This window comes from Thunnus albacares, chromosome 21, assembly GCF_914725855.1.
Source record: "Thunnus albacares chromosome 21, fThuAlb1.1, whole genome shotgun sequence".
NCBI lineage: Eukaryota > Metazoa > Chordata > Actinopteri > Scombriformes > Scombridae > Thunnus > Thunnus albacares.
Window position 1 is genome coordinate 25,074,576 of NC_058126.1, and position 18,278 is coordinate 25,092,853.

General features: G+C 38.6%; 1 protein-coding gene across 1 annotated transcript in view; it reads right to left on the minus strand.

Moving 5' to 3' along the window:
* Positions 1–5,316: 5,316 nt before the first annotated feature.
* The window catches only part of lancl2 (LanC lantibiotic synthetase component C-like 2 (bacterial)), a 28,354-nt gene continuing 15,392 nt past the window's right edge, over positions 5,317–18,278 (minus strand). Inside the window, exons 6-10 of the mRNA XM_044339755.1 lie at positions 16,939–17,085; positions 13,674–13,856; positions 10,254–10,430; positions 9,958–10,030; positions 5,317–7,633 (exon numbers count right to left, since the gene is read on the minus strand). Coding sequence (XP_044195690.1) covers positions 7,557–7,633; positions 9,958–10,030; positions 10,254–10,430; positions 13,674–13,856; positions 16,939–17,085 — 657 coding nt within the window. The 3' untranslated portion in view covers positions 5,317–7,556. The remainder of the gene's footprint in view (positions 7,634–9,957; positions 10,031–10,253; positions 10,431–13,673; positions 13,857–16,938; positions 17,086–18,278) is intronic.

The following is an 18,278-nucleotide window of genomic DNA, read 5'->3' on the forward strand; positions in this document are numbered from 1 at the left end:
ATAACAAAACCAGGGAGTGTGTTTTTAAGGATAAATGATTTGTTTAAGGATACAGTCCAAGGTCATGAATTAATCAGGAAATCATGTAAATTATAAAAACACTTAAGTTAATGAATAGTAATTTAATTTTATTTGATGATGCACTTAGTTAGGCTGTCTTTTCGTCAGTAAAGTAATTTTATTTTTTGCGTAATTATTTGCATGTGTGGTTCTGTCACCTCTGCTTGAAGGTGGATTTCAGTGAATGTTATTATGATCAAGACCAAGTGAATTATGCAAACATGCACCTTTGTTCCTTGGTTTTAAGTAATTCACCGAAATCAGTGTGGTAAGTGTGTTTGTACGAGAGAGAGATAAAGTCAGCTTCTTAGACTGTCTGCCGAATGTAAAATAGCTAAGCACTCTCAGCGGTATGTCCATCCTTTTTGTAGTAAAGAGGAAATAAAAAGCAGCAGGTTCAGACGCAGAGAGCCTGTCATCACTACAAAACATGAACCTCCCATGCATACACACTTTATGCCTGCCTTTAAATATTCAGTTTTAAAGGGGTATTACAGATTTGTAGTGTTGCTCTTTTAAAAAGTTGGGGGACTCACAAGAATCATATGGAAAAAAGAAAAATTTGAAGTAGTAGAGGCCGAGATATCTTGACTTTTATTAGTTAGGCTCAAAAAACAATGGATCCTACACTTCCCATAATGCAACACGATAGACTCTCCATAACTAGTAAATGTCTTTCAAATTCTGTGACTATGGCTGAATCTAAATGTCCAGACCTCACCATACTTGCAGACTCAAGGACTTTTCAGGCACGTCCCTAGGAAGTCTGCAAATGCTGAGGTCTGTCCAAACCCACAATTCATTAAGTCCTCAAGTGGACCTTCGGCAGACTCGGAGTCCACCCGGGGTGTAGACTTTGCTCTAAAAATGACCCATAATCCACAACAATATGGAAGTGATGATGTAAAAGAAAATAATAATACAAATGATGTTATAAACAATAATTATTGTAAACAATAATTATTAACATAATAATAACAGCTGTGTAAAATGTTTACTTTTGATGACATTTGCTTTTTTCATTTTAGTTGTATAATTCAATTGATGCAGTGAGGTTTGATAATCTGCATACAGAATAGCAGGCCTATAGGCTTAATAACATGTTTATTTTGTTTATTATAATCTGCTAAACTAGACGTGATGATGGTGAACATGTCATGAGATCACCATCATGACTGAAGCCCATGAGAGCTCAGGCAGCTAGTCCAGAGGGTGGACATTTGGATTCAGCACAAGTTTGTAATGCAGGCTTTCTGTTATAGATTTGTAGTTTCTAAGGCAAAGCTGAGATAACTCCTAATGACATCACTATGACATCATCAGGGGTTATTTTCTCAGACTTGTCAGCGCTCCTCCTGGGCAGGCTGACAGTACTCCCGGTGACTAGGAGACTCATCATCATAAAATGTGTTGCGGGAAGAACGTTGAAAAGATGCGTGGATAAGGTTACATTGTATTTAGTTGTATTGGTGCAGTATAGCTACTGCCCACCAGGGGCAGTAATGAGCACTGTGTTGCTGAGCAGGCATCTATGATGTTTCATGCAGCTTGTCCTAAATCCTTCCTCCACACTAAGTGTAAGCAGGTTTTAGTATGGAAAAGTGACAAAATAAGGTATAGTCTAACCACACAGCATGTGGACTAAATATGCACAATTTTTGGCACAACACAACGCACAAAGGAAATGGAGGAGCTCAAAGTTGAAAATAATGAGAGCTAATTGTTGATGGTAATGGGGCAGCTCCAGAAAGAAAAAAATAAGTATTAAATCTTTGAAAATTTTTTGTTGTGTATCTGTTAGCTAGTAACACTTTACTCTTTTTACTGGCATTTATAAGCGATATATAAACATTTAATAAATAATATACGTATAAGCAGATACAAGGTCAATTTGAAGTGTTTATTAATGCACAATATTTGTCAAGAATTATAACTTCTCCTATTAGGACATATTTTAATAACATTTTATATTATTATAACTGTGCTTTACTATATTATTGATCATCTGTTTATACAGCAGCTTCCACTTATGGGTGTCCACAGGAGGAGTTATAGTTGATTAAACTTATATCTGCTTACAACTACATTATAATGTGCTATAAACCATTTATTAACTGTTTATAAATGCTAACTAAGGGGGTTTAAAGAAAAAATTTACCAAAATGGCAAATGATTTTATTTTTTAATACAAACTGCTAAAACGGTGTACTATGACAACTTACTGTGTAGAATTAGTATGTAGGATGGATTTTGGACACTGCAATGGTTTGTGTTGACTCAAGAGGGAGATAATTAATCACCTGATGTTGTTTTTTTCCAGCTTTAGAGTCACTAAGAAGATTTCCAACCAGTTTGTATTTTAAACATTTTTCCAGTAACACTATGAGCAGATCTGTGACTTAAATGTCCCAAATCAGGGACAGCTGTGTTACTTTGAAATGTCGGGGCTATAAGATGTCATGAAGAATGACCATTTTTATGCCAGACAAAAAATCAAATTTCCTGCCAGAACTCTGTACTTATCAGGCTGAAAAAGGCTTTAGCCAGGATAAACAATCATTCATGAAAAGTGAAATCTGATCTAAATGTCTCATTAGTCTCATTATATTTGTCAATTCCTGATCACAATTGAATTTACATGTGTTTATTCTTGGTTCCTTGTTGTGTTAAGAGAATCTTGAGACATGGCCTCCACACTCTGTGTTATTAAAAAGAAGACCAGTATGTACAGAGTGATGTGTGTCATTTTGCTGAAGAACACAGTGACTGTACAGAGAACACAGAACTTGATGTTCATGAGGAGATGTTGCATTCATGAGATTTCATCATTAGCATTACTGACTGCACCAGATTATTGTATAAGGTGACATGTTACACTATGTTTGTGAGCAAGTTTCATTCACAAAAATTACTAGTGAAGATTAAAAAAGGAACTTCACACTGTGGAGCTTGAAGTGCTGCTGTCATAAAGCAGCAGCAGAAGATAACATAACTAATGTAACTGTGTATAGTAGTACTTGGGAAGCTGAAAAAATGAGAATACTACAGCTGTCAACGCTTTTCCTTATGAGGTTATAATTATATCATTTTTAGTTACAATCTCATCATTATGGAAGCAACAACGAGGGACCATATCATAATTTCAAGATACTGCAGAATATAATTTTGACTAATTATGACTTTGTATCCCTAAAAATGAGAACAAAGTGTAATGATGACAACATTTTTTCCCACAAAAAGTGGACATCGGGATCGATAGGATAAAGGGGAAGTTAAGGAGCCACCAAAATGTATCACTTCATCTTGTGGAGACCATGAGTATCCATTACTAATTTAAGTGTACAAGAATCTGGCCTGTAGTTATATCTTACTATTAAAATAATTCAACTTCATTACAACAGATCAATCAAATTTCAGTCACCTGTTTCTTACTTGTTATTGCTGTACTGCCAGGTACTACAGCCAGTCTCTCTCTCGTTGCCCTGCCCAGTTGTGGTGTATTTAAAAATTAACAACAGACTGTCCTCCAGTGGACTCTCATTATAGCACCAGATGTGGTTTCAAGAGATTTGTACAACTGCAAAATCTGTATCTGCACTTTGTTAGAATAGTCGTGTTCACTGTTTCTACTCATTTTCAGTTTTAAATATTGTTTCATTTGGAGGAGGTTCCACTCAGACTCCTGTCCTGGTCCATCCTGCTCCAGACAGATCTGATGATGTCTCACTGTGAGAGAACATCTCTACTGTGCACACCTCTGTAGATTTGATGGAAGTCCACTTCAGACCCTTCAGACCTGGTGTCTGGGCTCCCACAGGAAACCAGTAACAGGTTTCAGAATAAGACCAGGGAGTTTTTCAGCAACAAAATCACCTCTGGTCTCTGGCTGTTTGGATATTTGGAATACACAGTACAATATTAGAAAAGATTCTTTGTTTAAACATGTCAAACTATGCAACAGATTGTGTAATTAGTGAAGCATCTTAACCCTGTTACCCTCTGCTCTTCTCCTTTTTATCTGCTTTGAGGCTTTCAACAGAAAATACCATTATATAATGTGAAATATGTAAATAAACTTCACTTCTGATAAAATGTGATACTGGATTGACTTGAGGTTGTTTGTATTATAAAGTAAATAGACAAGAGGATTGACTGGGGCGTGTTTTCCATCACATTTCCACATGTCTCACTTCTCTACCATTAGGTTGGTAAGATATATTTAGGTATAAGGTATTCATTTTTTTGACCACACTATTTACATAATATGAGGGCAGAATATGATGTGAGGCGTCCATATTTGTTTGGATTTCAGGCACTTCTGTATTATCAAGTGCCACATCAGATTGATCAGAGCTTTCAGGAGTTTCCTCATAGTAACTATGACTTAGATGTTAACGGATTATTTACACAAATACTCGTAATTAGGACATGAATGTACCTTTAGCATGTTAGCATGCTAACAATTGCAAATAAGTTATAATCACTAAGCATTGCTGAGGCTGATGGGAATGTGATTAGAACTGCAAGTATTTTGTTGATTATGTTACAGTGGTGAACAAATTTCATGGTAATCCATCCAAGAGTTGTTGATATATTTCAGTTTAGACTAAAGTGAACCAACATTCCCATCTATGGAGCTTAGAATAAAATGCCTTATCCGGGAACAGCCTTAAACACTGCTGTTTGCTTTGCTCCTGCTCCGAGTGCCCTCTCCCTCACCTCTCAGCAATCTGAGAGCTGGCAAACATCTTCCTTTCTGTAGAAAGGATGTTTAGCAAACAAAATGCCTGACAGTGTTACAGTGTGCCATAGTAAGAGCTATTTAGAGAATTGGAGTAGGTGATTTCTGATTGGCTGTTTTGTCTCCAGTCTGATGCTAATAAGGATGAGGACAACTGGTCACTAGGGAGGAAAAAGGGGAGACTGGGAGAATAGTAACCAAGAGTACAGAGGTTCCAGAGAACATAGTTTGACTTATCTGCCTTTCCTCAAATTCCCTGCTTTTGAATTGTTTTCATTCAATTATTCTTTAATATAATTATTTCTCTATAAAATATAACTTTTGTGCATACAAAAATCTGTGCTCAAATGTCCTATTGCACTCAGAATTGAAACAAATATATTTTCATATTTTACAAATTTTATTTCCCAATTATTCTCATTTATGATCCAAAATAATCACACTTGATTATATTTTGAGGGAGCAGAATATATTAAGTAATAATAGTGGGGGAAAAAACAACAATAAACGAGTGGTACAGGATACAGGATTTCTTTATTTCCAACAATATCAAACCTTGCATGAATTCTGTCACTTGACCTTTGTTAGCACTGGCTAGCCAAAAAGCAGGTAAGAAGAATAATTAAGACATCTTACTTGTCACTTAAGCCCGGGAGTTTAATGAGGAAAAAGAAACACGCACATTCATATCTTGACACCAGTTAGGCAGAGGGCCAATCAAATACACAGACTGGGACAAAGACCAAACACTGAACATATCTCCACTAACGCCCAGACTCCTCACCGCAGGGACCAGGATACAAATCACCACCAAACACATTAAATAGGACCAATGAACCTGACAGATGAACACACACAACTCTCAGGTCTGTTTTTACATGTGACACGATCCTCATGCAATGACATTCATGACGAGATCTCTGCAAGAGAATTAGGCATTTATGTGCATTCGTGTGCTGTCGGGATTATTGGATATTATGTAGACTTTTACCACCAGCCAGGTATCATCTCAGCTCTCTGTTGGTACCACACAGCTGGCTTCTGTAGATGCTCAGGATCATACAGTATTATAGCTTCGCCTGATTGGACTAAACCATGTCAACTGCCTCATGTGAAGTCTGATTTAAGTAAACAACCTCATTGTATTGAAGGCCTGATCAAATCTTTAAGAGTACTCCATTGATTTAGCTTTGCACTCCTACTGTATAACAATGTTGGACATTTTTTGAGCAAAACCAGAGATATCATCTTCTTTATTCCACACATTCTCTCTTGTTGTCAAAACCCACCAATATTACCACAATGCAACTTGACTTAACTCACTCAACTGTACAGATTTGGGTGTGTTATGCCAGTAGCAGCTAATGTAGCTTGGAGCTACTAGCCTCCAGCAAAGATGAGGAGCTACAGAGGTTTAGCTAACGTCACTTCTTTCATTTTCAAACTTGTAATCTTCAGCCCCAACTGGTGCTGACTCCAGAGACATTACTTGAGGCAATTTCTCAGATTTCACACATCTCCCCCCCCGAAGACACAAAAGGCTTTATACTACTTTTTTCATATATGCAGTCGTACTCCCTGACACCTGGAAACACACATTGATGTGGAAAACTGATGGAGTTGATATCAATTTTATTTTAGTGTGACTATGTTGTGGCTCTAATCATGTCTGCTTGTAAAATACAGTGTGCTTCAGTAAAAACTAAAAATACTGAAAAAGCTTCCAGTGGTGACACTAACATATTAGGCATGACAGGTATCATTTTTGTATACTGGTATATCACAGTATTAATACACACTTCAAATCAATCAACGTTCTCCTGTGCAAAGCAACTGACCTTAAGCTAGCTTTATAATGTGATTAGCATATTGTTTTTTTTGGCTTGGCAATGGCTTCTTATCTTAGTGAGCTTTACAGCTGCTATATTGGTCAGTCTGCTGATCTTCAAATGAGCATTAAGCTAGTTTTTTTTTCTTCTTAATGAACCTTCTCCCTCCATTATGTGACAAGTAACGTGGAGATTTGAAACAGCACATCTACAAATACAGGAAGAGGAAATCACTACATTGACAGGATATGAGGCACCAAGAGCCAATTACAGTGAGCATGCAGAGGCATAGAAATACCAAAACAGGTTTAGTTCACTTCACACACACATCCACACATCCACCCACACCCACGCACACACACACACACCCTTTTTCTTGGTCTAGGTTCTGTGATATTAAGGGCTGAGGGCTCAGGGTGTATTCTTTTGTGTCCAAGCCAGCTGGCAATAAATTGTAATGTGTGAGGAGGGGGGAGGGCTACACGTCTTTACCCAAACACACTGGAGGAGGACGACAGGGGACCTCAGAGCTGAAAGACATTTTGACAGTGTTCCTTTGTAAGCGGATGGAAGTGTTCATCCTCAAAAAGAGAAAAATCCATAAACATCGTCCTCTTCACTCTTCAGTCCACCTCTTGCTTTCACTGGATCAACATTTCCGCCTGTACTTTTGTCCAAAAATAATATTCCTTTTATCTTTTTGTACAGGTTTCCAATTTCATCAAACAAAACAATCAATTGCACTCACTCTGCTCAGTCCCAGTCTGATCTTCATTTTCAGTTAAATTCACTCAATGCTTACTCATGTCCATGGTTGAAAGCTGTATCACCAATACATCTATGTCCAGCGTTCAAGCAAATACTCAACTTAGCTCCCAAAACAGCTGGCCCTCTTCCCCCTTTATATCTTCAGTCACACAAGCTGGTCAAAGTTCGAAGGCAGGGAAACAGGAAGTTTCCGGTGTTGCCATCTCTGACAGGTAGTGGATGGCCCCTGCCATACCTGAGAGGACAAACACATCTATTATTTACAGCTGCAGATTTCACTGTCCATCAGTCCAGTTTGAAGTTAATAGTTTCCTGCTCACTGACCTCATCATTAGATCTCATCATCAACTGTACCAAAAAGCTGTACTAAAGAGTGATGTGGTGGAGGGAGATGTGCTATGAAGGTAACAGCAGGGTAGCAGAATCTCAGAAACATTAGCAGGCTTCTCATTTTGACCGTCACTATAACTGGTTCAAATTAGAACTAAAACTGTTCCATCTATTAACTATTTTGATAGTTTTGATTTGCTGCTTTTCTCTGTGTTAGATCATTTTTAGTTTACTACATTTAATTGTCACAGACAAATTGAATATCTTTGGGTTTCTGACAGTTTTTCAGTCTAAATAAGTAATAACCTTTGTCTCTGGTGGGACGGACATTTTTCTCTATTTTCTGACATTTTTTTGACAAAACTAACTGATAAATTGAAAAACTAATTGGCAAATTATCAATAATTGTTAGTTGTAGCCCTAGTTATAATGACAAATATCACTGGTGCCAGATTAAATCAACTAAAACTACTACTAATATTAATTGACAATGAAACTTTTGGCCATTTTCCGGTTAATGTGCTCTCTGCAAGCTGGTGTCTATACATCACAGATTGTTAATGAGAGAAAAGAAACATCACTAACATTACTCTGTGACTGCGAGTGGACTGCGTGTTTTTGTAGTCCAAGAAGACCAACGTTGTGAATCTCCTCCAGATAAATGATCGAGCTATCTCTTTTTCAGGTTGTGAATGTTAATCAGGCTGCCACTCAGAACTGTAGTTTCTGCCCTCACAGATCTTTGAGTTTTAGTCATTAGTTACTTGCCAAGTTGAAAGCCAAACCTGAACAGATCAAATTCAATAAGTCAATACTAGATTCTGATTCTATAAAGTGCTATCAAACCCTAGTGAGAAGAGCCTGGTTGTGAGGGACACCTGTGTGAATATGATTGGATCGAACTAGTCAGCCAAGCAGCTGATACCAATCAGCTGATGAAAGCATGACTGCTCTGTCATTGTTATGTTGCAAGTTGAAATAGTGACAGCTAGTGACTCTTATGTGTATGCTGATGTAAATTTAAGTAATCTGCAAGCACTAATGCCACTGAATGGCTCCTTTAAGCAATACAGGAAATAACTCTCCATTTCTGTCTGAGGTTTAACCAATACGTGGGAGTACATGCCACAGAAAGTGGCTTCGATCAGTGTTTTAGTTCATCTGTATATATCAGTGTCATCTGCATACATCTTGTACCTTTGGTTGCATTGTTGGTGTGTAATGTCATTTTGTGTTTATTTGTCATGTACAGTTTAACCAATAACGTTAACCAAGACGTGGGAGTACATGCCACAGAAAGTGGCTTCGTTCAGTGTTTCAGTTCATCTGTATATATCAGTGTCATCTGGAAACATCTTATACCTTTGGTTGAATCATTGGTGTGTAATGTCATTTTGTGTTTATTTGTCATGTATAGTTTAAGTGTTTTGGTCAAGATGTCACATGTGTAAGCCTTGTAAGTGAGATATTTATCTGGCCATATTTACTGATGTTTTTTAAGCTAGTTGTAAACCAGGCCATTTTTGGTTGATCTTATTGTCATTTATGCTCATTTGTCAAAGATTATATTTAAAGCACAATTAAACCTACACATCTTTTGAATGTATTTTAATTTCTTTGTAGTTTCACCCTTTCTTCCTGTCAATAAACCTGTTGGCTGTTTTATAGAGTCCTGATGAGGGAAAGGTGTTTAGCTGCTTGTCAACATATACATGCTATGTGTACTGAGGACAATACAGTGACTTCAGTGCTCTGCCTGAACTAACGTTATGCTGCATTAATACACATTAGTCTTCCTATTTGCAAGAGTGTGCGGGTTCATACGAGAGCAGTTCTTCCCAGTATTCATCGAAATAAGACAATTATTTTGAACACCAACATAGTGTTTTGTGTCTCTGTACGTCTACTTATGTTCCCTGTCAGAGATTAAAAGCTGTGATTAGACCTCCTGCTTCTGTGCACTCAGTGGTTCATTTCTACTCAAAGAAGCTTTTCTGCTCCGTTGTGCTGCCAGTCATGTCCTTCTTTCATTACAGCTCAGTGAAAGGCCACTCTAACTCCACACTCACACACACAATTACACCGGCTGCTGTATAATTGGCCTTTTCACAACACAAATTACAGCCCTTTCATTATATTGATTAGAAGGATGTGGTTCTGTGAATGAAAGAAAAATGTCAAAGTAGTTTTTTACGTCAATCTGATGAGAGGTTGAATAATATTTGGTACCTTCAAAAAGAGAGTAGGGTCTGTCTGGGATGCGACAACCGTGGGTCCCATAGTCCAAACACCACTCAGCAAACTGGAGGAAGGTAATAACAAGGTTATGTATGTAGACATTAATATAATATTTATTTACTTGATTGAAAACACATCCAGGGTGCATGAAATGCTCTTTATTCTTTTTTTTCAGCCTCTGACTCAAGTTATTTTGGCAATTACTCCTTCGATAATATGTTTGGTTGATAAGATGATAGATCTTAGGAAACAGGTTTGTTGTTTAGTTTTTTATCCTGACTCATTACCTTGCAGGCGCGGTACAGGTATTTCTTCTCCTGGGTAAGCTTGTACAGGGACAGGAAGGCGTAGCCGTTGCCAGCGGTGCCGTGGCAGATACCGTAGCCTTTTCTGAGCAGCCCCCGCTGCCAGATCACCTCGCCACATTCTGCAGCCTCCTTCAAGTACTTCTCTTCTTTAAACACCTGGGAAGACACAGATGAAGCCAATTGAATAGTCCAACCTTGAGACAAAGGAGTAGCTCAAAACAACCAGTGTTTAAGTGCTTGGTCAGTAAAACTGAACACCCTTGCACTTCAGATGTGTTTTCCATACAGTATAAAGCAGAAGTGTTGTTTAGAGATCAATGCTGTTGCTGAAATAACATTAAACATTCATTTTTTTATACTGATCTAAATGCACCTGGTAGTTGGAGAGGGTTTAATTAAAATGGTTTATTTTCAGCGTTATTCCATGATTGCAAGGCATATTTTCCAAATATTTACTTTGCTCTTGATAAAAATCACCAAATTGCTAGCTGAGTGACTTGGCACTAGAAACAGACACTGTTCTGAAACATCTAAATACTGTGAAAACATATGAAAAATTGAATGTGGGCCTATCTGTGAGCACAAAATTACCATACAGACGGGCAAGAGAAATTTCAAAGTTGGGATACATACCAGTGCCACCACTAGAATAAAGCCCTTTTGGTAATGCGCTTAACTGGTCTGCTCAAAATATTGTGTCTTTGTACTCTACATGATAAAATGTCTCAGGGAAACAATCATTACTTGTATTTTTCGGCATTAAACTGTAGAATTCAAACATTAATTATCAGCAGAAAAAATCTGCTGTAATCCAAAACAACCAGTAAGAACTATAACCCCTGTATCATTAAAGCTGTACAATATAGAAAACCATCTTCCTACAGGCCGCGTGGGTTGTTGCATGTTTCCTAGGGGAGCAGACATAAAAGACTAAATGTTTCCACATGGCCAGACCTTATTAGCAGATAATCCAGAGTAGAGAGATGCTACGTTTCATTAAATAACTGACAGATGACCTGTCAGCCATGTATGAAGCTGCTGAGACAAACTGAGACACAGCGTGAACATCCGACAGTTTGTCTCATTAGATATGATTAGAAAAGTCAGCCTCCCGCAGCAGCATGACGTCCCTGCTGCCTTCAAACAGGAAGCTATGCCTTAAAAAGCAGATGCCCGTGTTCATGGAGCTGCTTTGTAGTGTAGGGAGAACAATTTGTATCGAAGTTCCTCCTCCTCCTCTCCACAAGCTCAACCTTTGAAGTATTACATATAGAAGGAAGCTCTGTTCATATGATGCTGTATACTGCGTCAGTAGTGGAGGAGAACAGAGAAACTTCAGTCCACAGGCATTTAATGACATCAACTAGTGCTGCATTGATTACTCAATTAACTGATTGGCAAATTGACAGAAAATGAACCTCCATCACCAACTACTTTGATAATTATTATTAAAAGCAAAGATACAGAGCGTTCTCATTCTCCAGGAAAATGGTGACTTATGTGTTGCTATTTCTGACATTTTGCAGACTAAATGGTTAAATAAAATTAAAAAAATCAGATGAATAATGAATAATAAAAGAATATGTTGCAGCCTGTCTGCTGTGCTTTCTTTGGAGGACTTTATGTTGCCACATCCTCCTTTTCCTCTTCAACCACATCAATCATCAACATTATCTTTTCCATGGATCTTTAAATAATATTATGCCCTTTGTTACGTCTAGACAGTGAGTGGTTACTGCTGCATCTGCATTTTAGAAGCAACAGTGTACCCCAAATCCCCATCTATAGCTGATCCTACTGATGAGTTCTGCTATATGTTACAGACTGCTGGTATCCACTCAGAGAGGACATAGTCAGCAATGTGGCATGATTAATAACAAATTTAGCTAACTGATATCATTAACAGTTTTTTGGTCCAAACTGGACAATCTAACTTTGAAGCTGATGATACTCTGAGACTGTTTCTCTTCATTGATTTGTCTGTTCTCTGCTGGTGAAGAGTTGTAGAATTCCAGGAACTCAGTACCAGTATAATTAGCTCCTGTATTGTTTCCTTCAGTGTGGTTTCTATGGTTGTCATGGTCTCGTGACAAGCTGCAACGGCAAGTTGAAAAAAGCCAATAGCAGTCAACGTGCACTGCTGTAGTGTTTACTGTGGAAACTTTTGAGGCAGGGTCAACAACTCGCAGTTTCAAAGAACCTTTAAAGATCCTGTGAAAAGGACACTTAAACTTCTAGACAGTGCGTCATTAGAGCTGATGTCATCCCGCACTAGTGAGTTTAACCTAAAAAGTCCAACCACAGCTCTCTGGTGCACACATCAGAGTGACTGCTCACTGTCCTGTTCCAAAGGGAAACAGTACATCACCATTTCATAGGACATTTAAGGTGAGCAAATGAATCATATAGCTAACAAGGTTTGTGTTGCATAGCAACAAGAGCGATGTGGTGCTCCTTGCAGCCTTTGACAGATTTCTCTGCAACCAGCTTCACCTGTGTGAAGGACATAAATACAAACTACAGTTTGTCACAGATATCCATTAGCAAGGCTCAAACAGACAATGATTTGATGAATGTGTTTTCTGAAACTGATCCTATCATGTAACCTCCTGTTCACAGTAAATGACTGTTTAAAGGGTAAAAAATCTGAATTAGAACAGCTTTAAATGGAGCACAGTATGCAGACAGACACTGCAGCTGCAACAGCTGACCTGAAATGTTCCACTGACAAATAAATGCAGCATTTCAGATTCTCCTCCTGCCACAGCAAATGGAAAGATTTGTTGTGTGTTCTGATAATAGTGAGACAGTGATAAGCAATCGTGTCTCCCATTGTGCTTTGTTCTCTGTGTGGTGCCAAACAGTCTCTGCATTAGTGAGAGGAATGAGAATGCCAGAATAGCAGCACATTAGCTGCCAAGAGGATCCCTAATGGGCCAAGAAAAGAAGAAATTAGCCGACAATGCATTACTGCAGTATGTGTGTGTATGTGTGTATACATAGCTAGCCTGGCTATGAAATGATAGATAGCTGGTGTTTAGTCTGACATGGACTGTGTATTCACATCCCAGCTTTGTCCCAATCTGCTCATGTCTCTCTCATCCTGCAGTCATATCATCAGTGACAGGGTGAAGTGTTTAATAAAACAGATGAACCATGTTTAAGCTGTCCTCTTAGAAATAGCAGCATACTGCATTTTCAAACAAGATCCAACACCATATACTGTCCATGCAGTACAGAGCCTCACCACAGGGTGCCAGTGTTGTTCATGTGTTTGAGATGGACGGGGTGGATGCATAAGAGCTTTGATCTGGTCAGTTCAGACAGACACTGATGTCATGTTGTCACGCTGTGTTGCATAATGTGAACTGCACAGTACAAAGCATGAACCGGTCTCACCTTATGAGCCATGATGAGCATGTGGATGACACCGGGTGCTCCGTGGCACCAGTGAACCAGCCGGTCGGTCTCGTTGCTCAGCGATGATGGGAAGTTACCCGAACGAAACCTCTTGTGGCGGACGTAGTCGATGCTGGGACGAACCAACTCTGACAGCGTGTCTGCATGGACCTTCGCTCCTGGCTGGACAGAGAGAGAGAGAGAGAGAAAGAGAAAGAGAAAGAGAGAGAGAGAGAGAAAGAGAGTTCCTGTCTCAAATGTTTGACTACTTTAGTTTTGTTAGTGTCTTGCTGTTGAGGCATTTTTTGTGTTTCATCAGTGAACTGAATTATGTTTGCAGCTCATTTATGATTGATGTAATAACAGATACTTTGTGGTTGTATTTGACTCCTTTTTAATTAAGAATAAATAATCAAGAAAAACGTTTTTTGCTATTCGTAGGTATGAGACAGTAACAAATTAAATGCATCATTAAATATACATTTTTTATGTAAATTGTCAATAAATACAGGCATTTATAGACCTTTGCGAGTAAATTTTACTCAGCAAAAATAGAGCTGGCTGTATGGATAGCAGAGCAGGAAGAAGAACCTCATGTGAGCCAAGAGTAAGATGCTCTGCTCACATGTCCAGGTGGACATAAGAACGCTGGCTAGATACTGGACCGTCTCTGGCACCAGCGACGGGGCCGGAGCTGGATAATGGGTGTTAGCAGAGGAATTATTCATATAGTAAGAGAGTCAGAGCTCATTAACACAGATTTTATGAGGCATCTCGGTGGCCTAGAGGTTTAAGATAAGACGTGTCGTAATGTCCCTGGTTCGAGTCCAGGAGCCATTCGTTCCCCTGCTGACCCCTACGTTTCTGTCAGCTTTCTACTTCACTCTGTCTGATAAAGGCAGAAAACATGTCAGCAGCTGTTCTGAGTCTCAACTATCAGTCCCTGTCTGTGGCCAATTAGCTAATAAGAATAAACTACATAAAATGGAGCAGGGACATAATTAATGCAGTTACCTGTTTTGTAGATGTGATGCCTCTGAGGGATTCTCACAACTAGAGAACTAAACTCACGCTGCTCACTTCCAGGAAGAAAATGTTTCCTCAAACTGCACAAACTGTCAGTCAGTCAAAAACAAAGTCTGGATAGTTAATCAACAATATTAAAGAGATTTAATTTATTTTACCATTCAGTCAAGTGTGATTGTAATGAAGTGAGAAGTGCAGAGGTTTGTTTGTGTATATCATAAATCTGTTTATTCAAAATACAAGTATGCACTTTTTACCAATTACTATTTGGTTTCTTTGACTCTTCAAACACTGACAACATAACAACATTATAGAATGATATAATGAGAAATACTAATGCTGAGCAATAGTCTGAGTCTGTTGTGAATGCTCAGTCTGACACAGATACACTTCACAAACAAAGCAGATTCTTTAACTGGTGTAAAAGGACTCACGTGCACTCTGACTGAATGAATTATTCATTTGTAGCAAGCAGGAGTTCAGTGTGTTAATGAAAACATCTGTAAACAGGATCAGAGACACAACACAGAAAACTCTGTGGATTGATTTCAATGTCTTCAACACGTTAGAAGTGTAGTGATTCTGTAGTGTAGTAGAATCATCAAATCACATCCAGTAGTTGGAATTTCTCTAAGTTTACTGTATCTGCTCAGCTATCACTGCTCAACCTAAACTACAGCACAGCTCTCTGCCTGGCACATCTGGAACTATAAAAACACTGGTGCAAAGAGAAAAATCACATAATTTATTACTTATCTTTTCTTCTATTTCATTTGATTTGCATGCTCTCTGCCATCACTTACTGGCAACGTCAAGCATGAGTGTAAATTCACATTTTCCCAATTTAATACTGTATATCTTTTTATATATTTTTGGAACAGATCACCAGAACATAATTCATAGCTGTAAAAATATCCCCAGACTACAGCCAGGCTTTATTATCATTTACAGGCTGCAGTCTGATAAAAATCAGTCAAAAGAACTGATTCACTGGTTTTACAAAGCAACCAACAGTTAGCAGCTCCTCCACTGTATTCAGACAACACCAGACATTAGACCATCATCACACCACTCACCCACTGGTTAATCTTTCTTGCTGCATTGGGTTCTGGATGGTTCTCTCACTGAATCATCAGGCTGAATCACTGGAGACGTTTAGGAATTAAGGGTCTATGTGACCAACATCTGAACATCAATACATCTGGCTGAGAGTCTCATCTTTATTGCAACAAGCTTTATGGGAAATGTGATCTTAATTCTACCAAACCATCAAATATTAATATCTAGCTAATATTTTGGTCCATTTGCTGTAGTAGTTAGGCCATGTTTTCTGCAATATAAGAACATGTAGTTTGAGGTGAAATTAGAGATTTAAGTCAGGATCACACCTGCTTCTTATTGAAAGCATGTGAATCCTGGTTTTAAAGGCAACAAACAAGGATCAGTCATGTTAGTGCAGGCAACAACAGCAGCGAACAAGTCTGAACTCAGCTTCATTCACTGCTCTCCTATACAGCTTTGCAAGCGCTTGTCACATGATTGGTTGTGTTTTTATGTTGAGATAAGCCTGAAATATAACCGAGCTACGTCTGTAATACTGCTGTTTCCAGTCCAGAGAAACCTGCATCGATTCAGCAGCGACTCCCCTTCACTTCAGACCTGATATAAGCTGCTTGTTGCAGCTGAACCTTCAGGCATCGATTCATCTGAATCTTAACACCCTTAAAATAATGGCTCCATCACATAAAACACATTAACTATTCTATAAACTATTCCCATCAGCAATCAGATACCCATTAACCAGACTAGCATGAAAACATTTTTCTAAGCTGCAGAAGTGAGATGATCTATGTCTCTAAGACACTGGCACACTATCTCAGTCTTCACTGCATCCTTACTGCAGGGGATTCTCTATTTTTATCATCTTGTTATGTCTTGACATCACAATCACAGTAAGCATATTTGGATATGTGAGGTCATGTCAGGTGCATTCTATGTTCTGATACAGTCTGAATTGGATTCTCAGCATATGATTTGACATAAAAAGAAACCAAAAGATGATGAAAATAAAAACAATGAAAATTAAGCTCATGACATGTCCAAATGTAATGTCAAAGAGGGGCTGTCTGTGACGAACCCACAGACAATTATCACAAACTGTAATCAGCCAGAAATCATTTGTGAGCACTGTATAATCATGAGTGGAGTGTTTTTGTGTCACCCTCTCGCCCTCGTTTACCTGCATGAGCATGTAAAAGATGCCAGCCAGGCCGTGTGCAGCGCCGATGTACTGCTTCTTGTGCCATTCATAGAGCAGAGGGCAGCGATCTGTCTTCTTCTGTTCCACTGACAGATTCTTCCCCGATTCCACGATAGCTGTCACCACCTGATGATGAGAGAGAGGAAGAGTTGCAGAAGGAACAGATTGGAAGACTTATAGCGCTTTTGATTTCTAGGAATTGAATTACTGCAGTTTTAGAAGAAAAAAAAGCCACTCTTAATCCTGTATGCTGAGGTTTCACTCCTCATGCTTAATCTGAATAACTTCCACTGGAGACTGACTGAGCCCAGCAGTTTGGAGCTGAACCAATCACCAGACATTTAAATTGCAATTTGAAATGAAAATGAAGCCTTAAAGTCTGTGGCTATTTCTTATTCCCTCACATTTATTGTGAAATTTTGGTTAGTTTGGCAGATATTTGACAACATATTTTTCCAGTTAGACAATCTGAAGCAAACGTTGGAAGAGTCACAATGTGGCAGACTCCCACTGCACTGTTGGACTATACAGAACTATTCACTTGTTAAGCTGAAATTCTTTGAATCTGAAGATTTGTTTTTGGAACTTTTTGCCTTTATTGGACAGGAACAGTGTGGATGAGGACAGGAAACATGTGGAGAGAGAGAGGCATGATATGCATCAAGGTACCCAGCCAGAATCAAACTGGAAACATAACAGTTACATATACGGTACGTGTATTAACCACTAACCCATCAGACTGTGTGTGTAATGCATCTTCTTTTACAAACAATCTTTGACTGAGTAGACAGCAGCTTATGCACGTTAACCAGACAAAGTTTGATTTATGGAATAAGTGTTAATCAGTTACAGCTGCTGTAATGTTTGTCATTTTTTCTGGCAAAAGTGGTCTGTGCAAACATGTCCGAGCTTCTATTTAACTGCCACCTTCCTATTTAGAACAGATTCATGCTGAGTAAATGTTGCTGAAGCAGAAAATGATCTGACATGCTGCGTCTCACCTAGCAGCGCTTGTGTTCCAGTAGCTTCAGTGATTGAGACTCAACATGACAAGCACACTCTGTGGATATCACATCAAGAATAGTGTGCGTACTGTATTATTACTGTCAATGCTTCTTTCTACCCAGACTACTGTACCAGTAGAAGCCTTCACCTATCTCACATATCAACACATTCATTGTTAAGAAAATTCCTTCAACCTTGAGTTTGATGTATGACAGATGTGAGATGGCAGATCCCTAAATGGCACAGCTCTTTGAAAAATAACAGAAATACATTTATATATGTAGAAGTACTTCTGAATGTACAGTATAAAACAC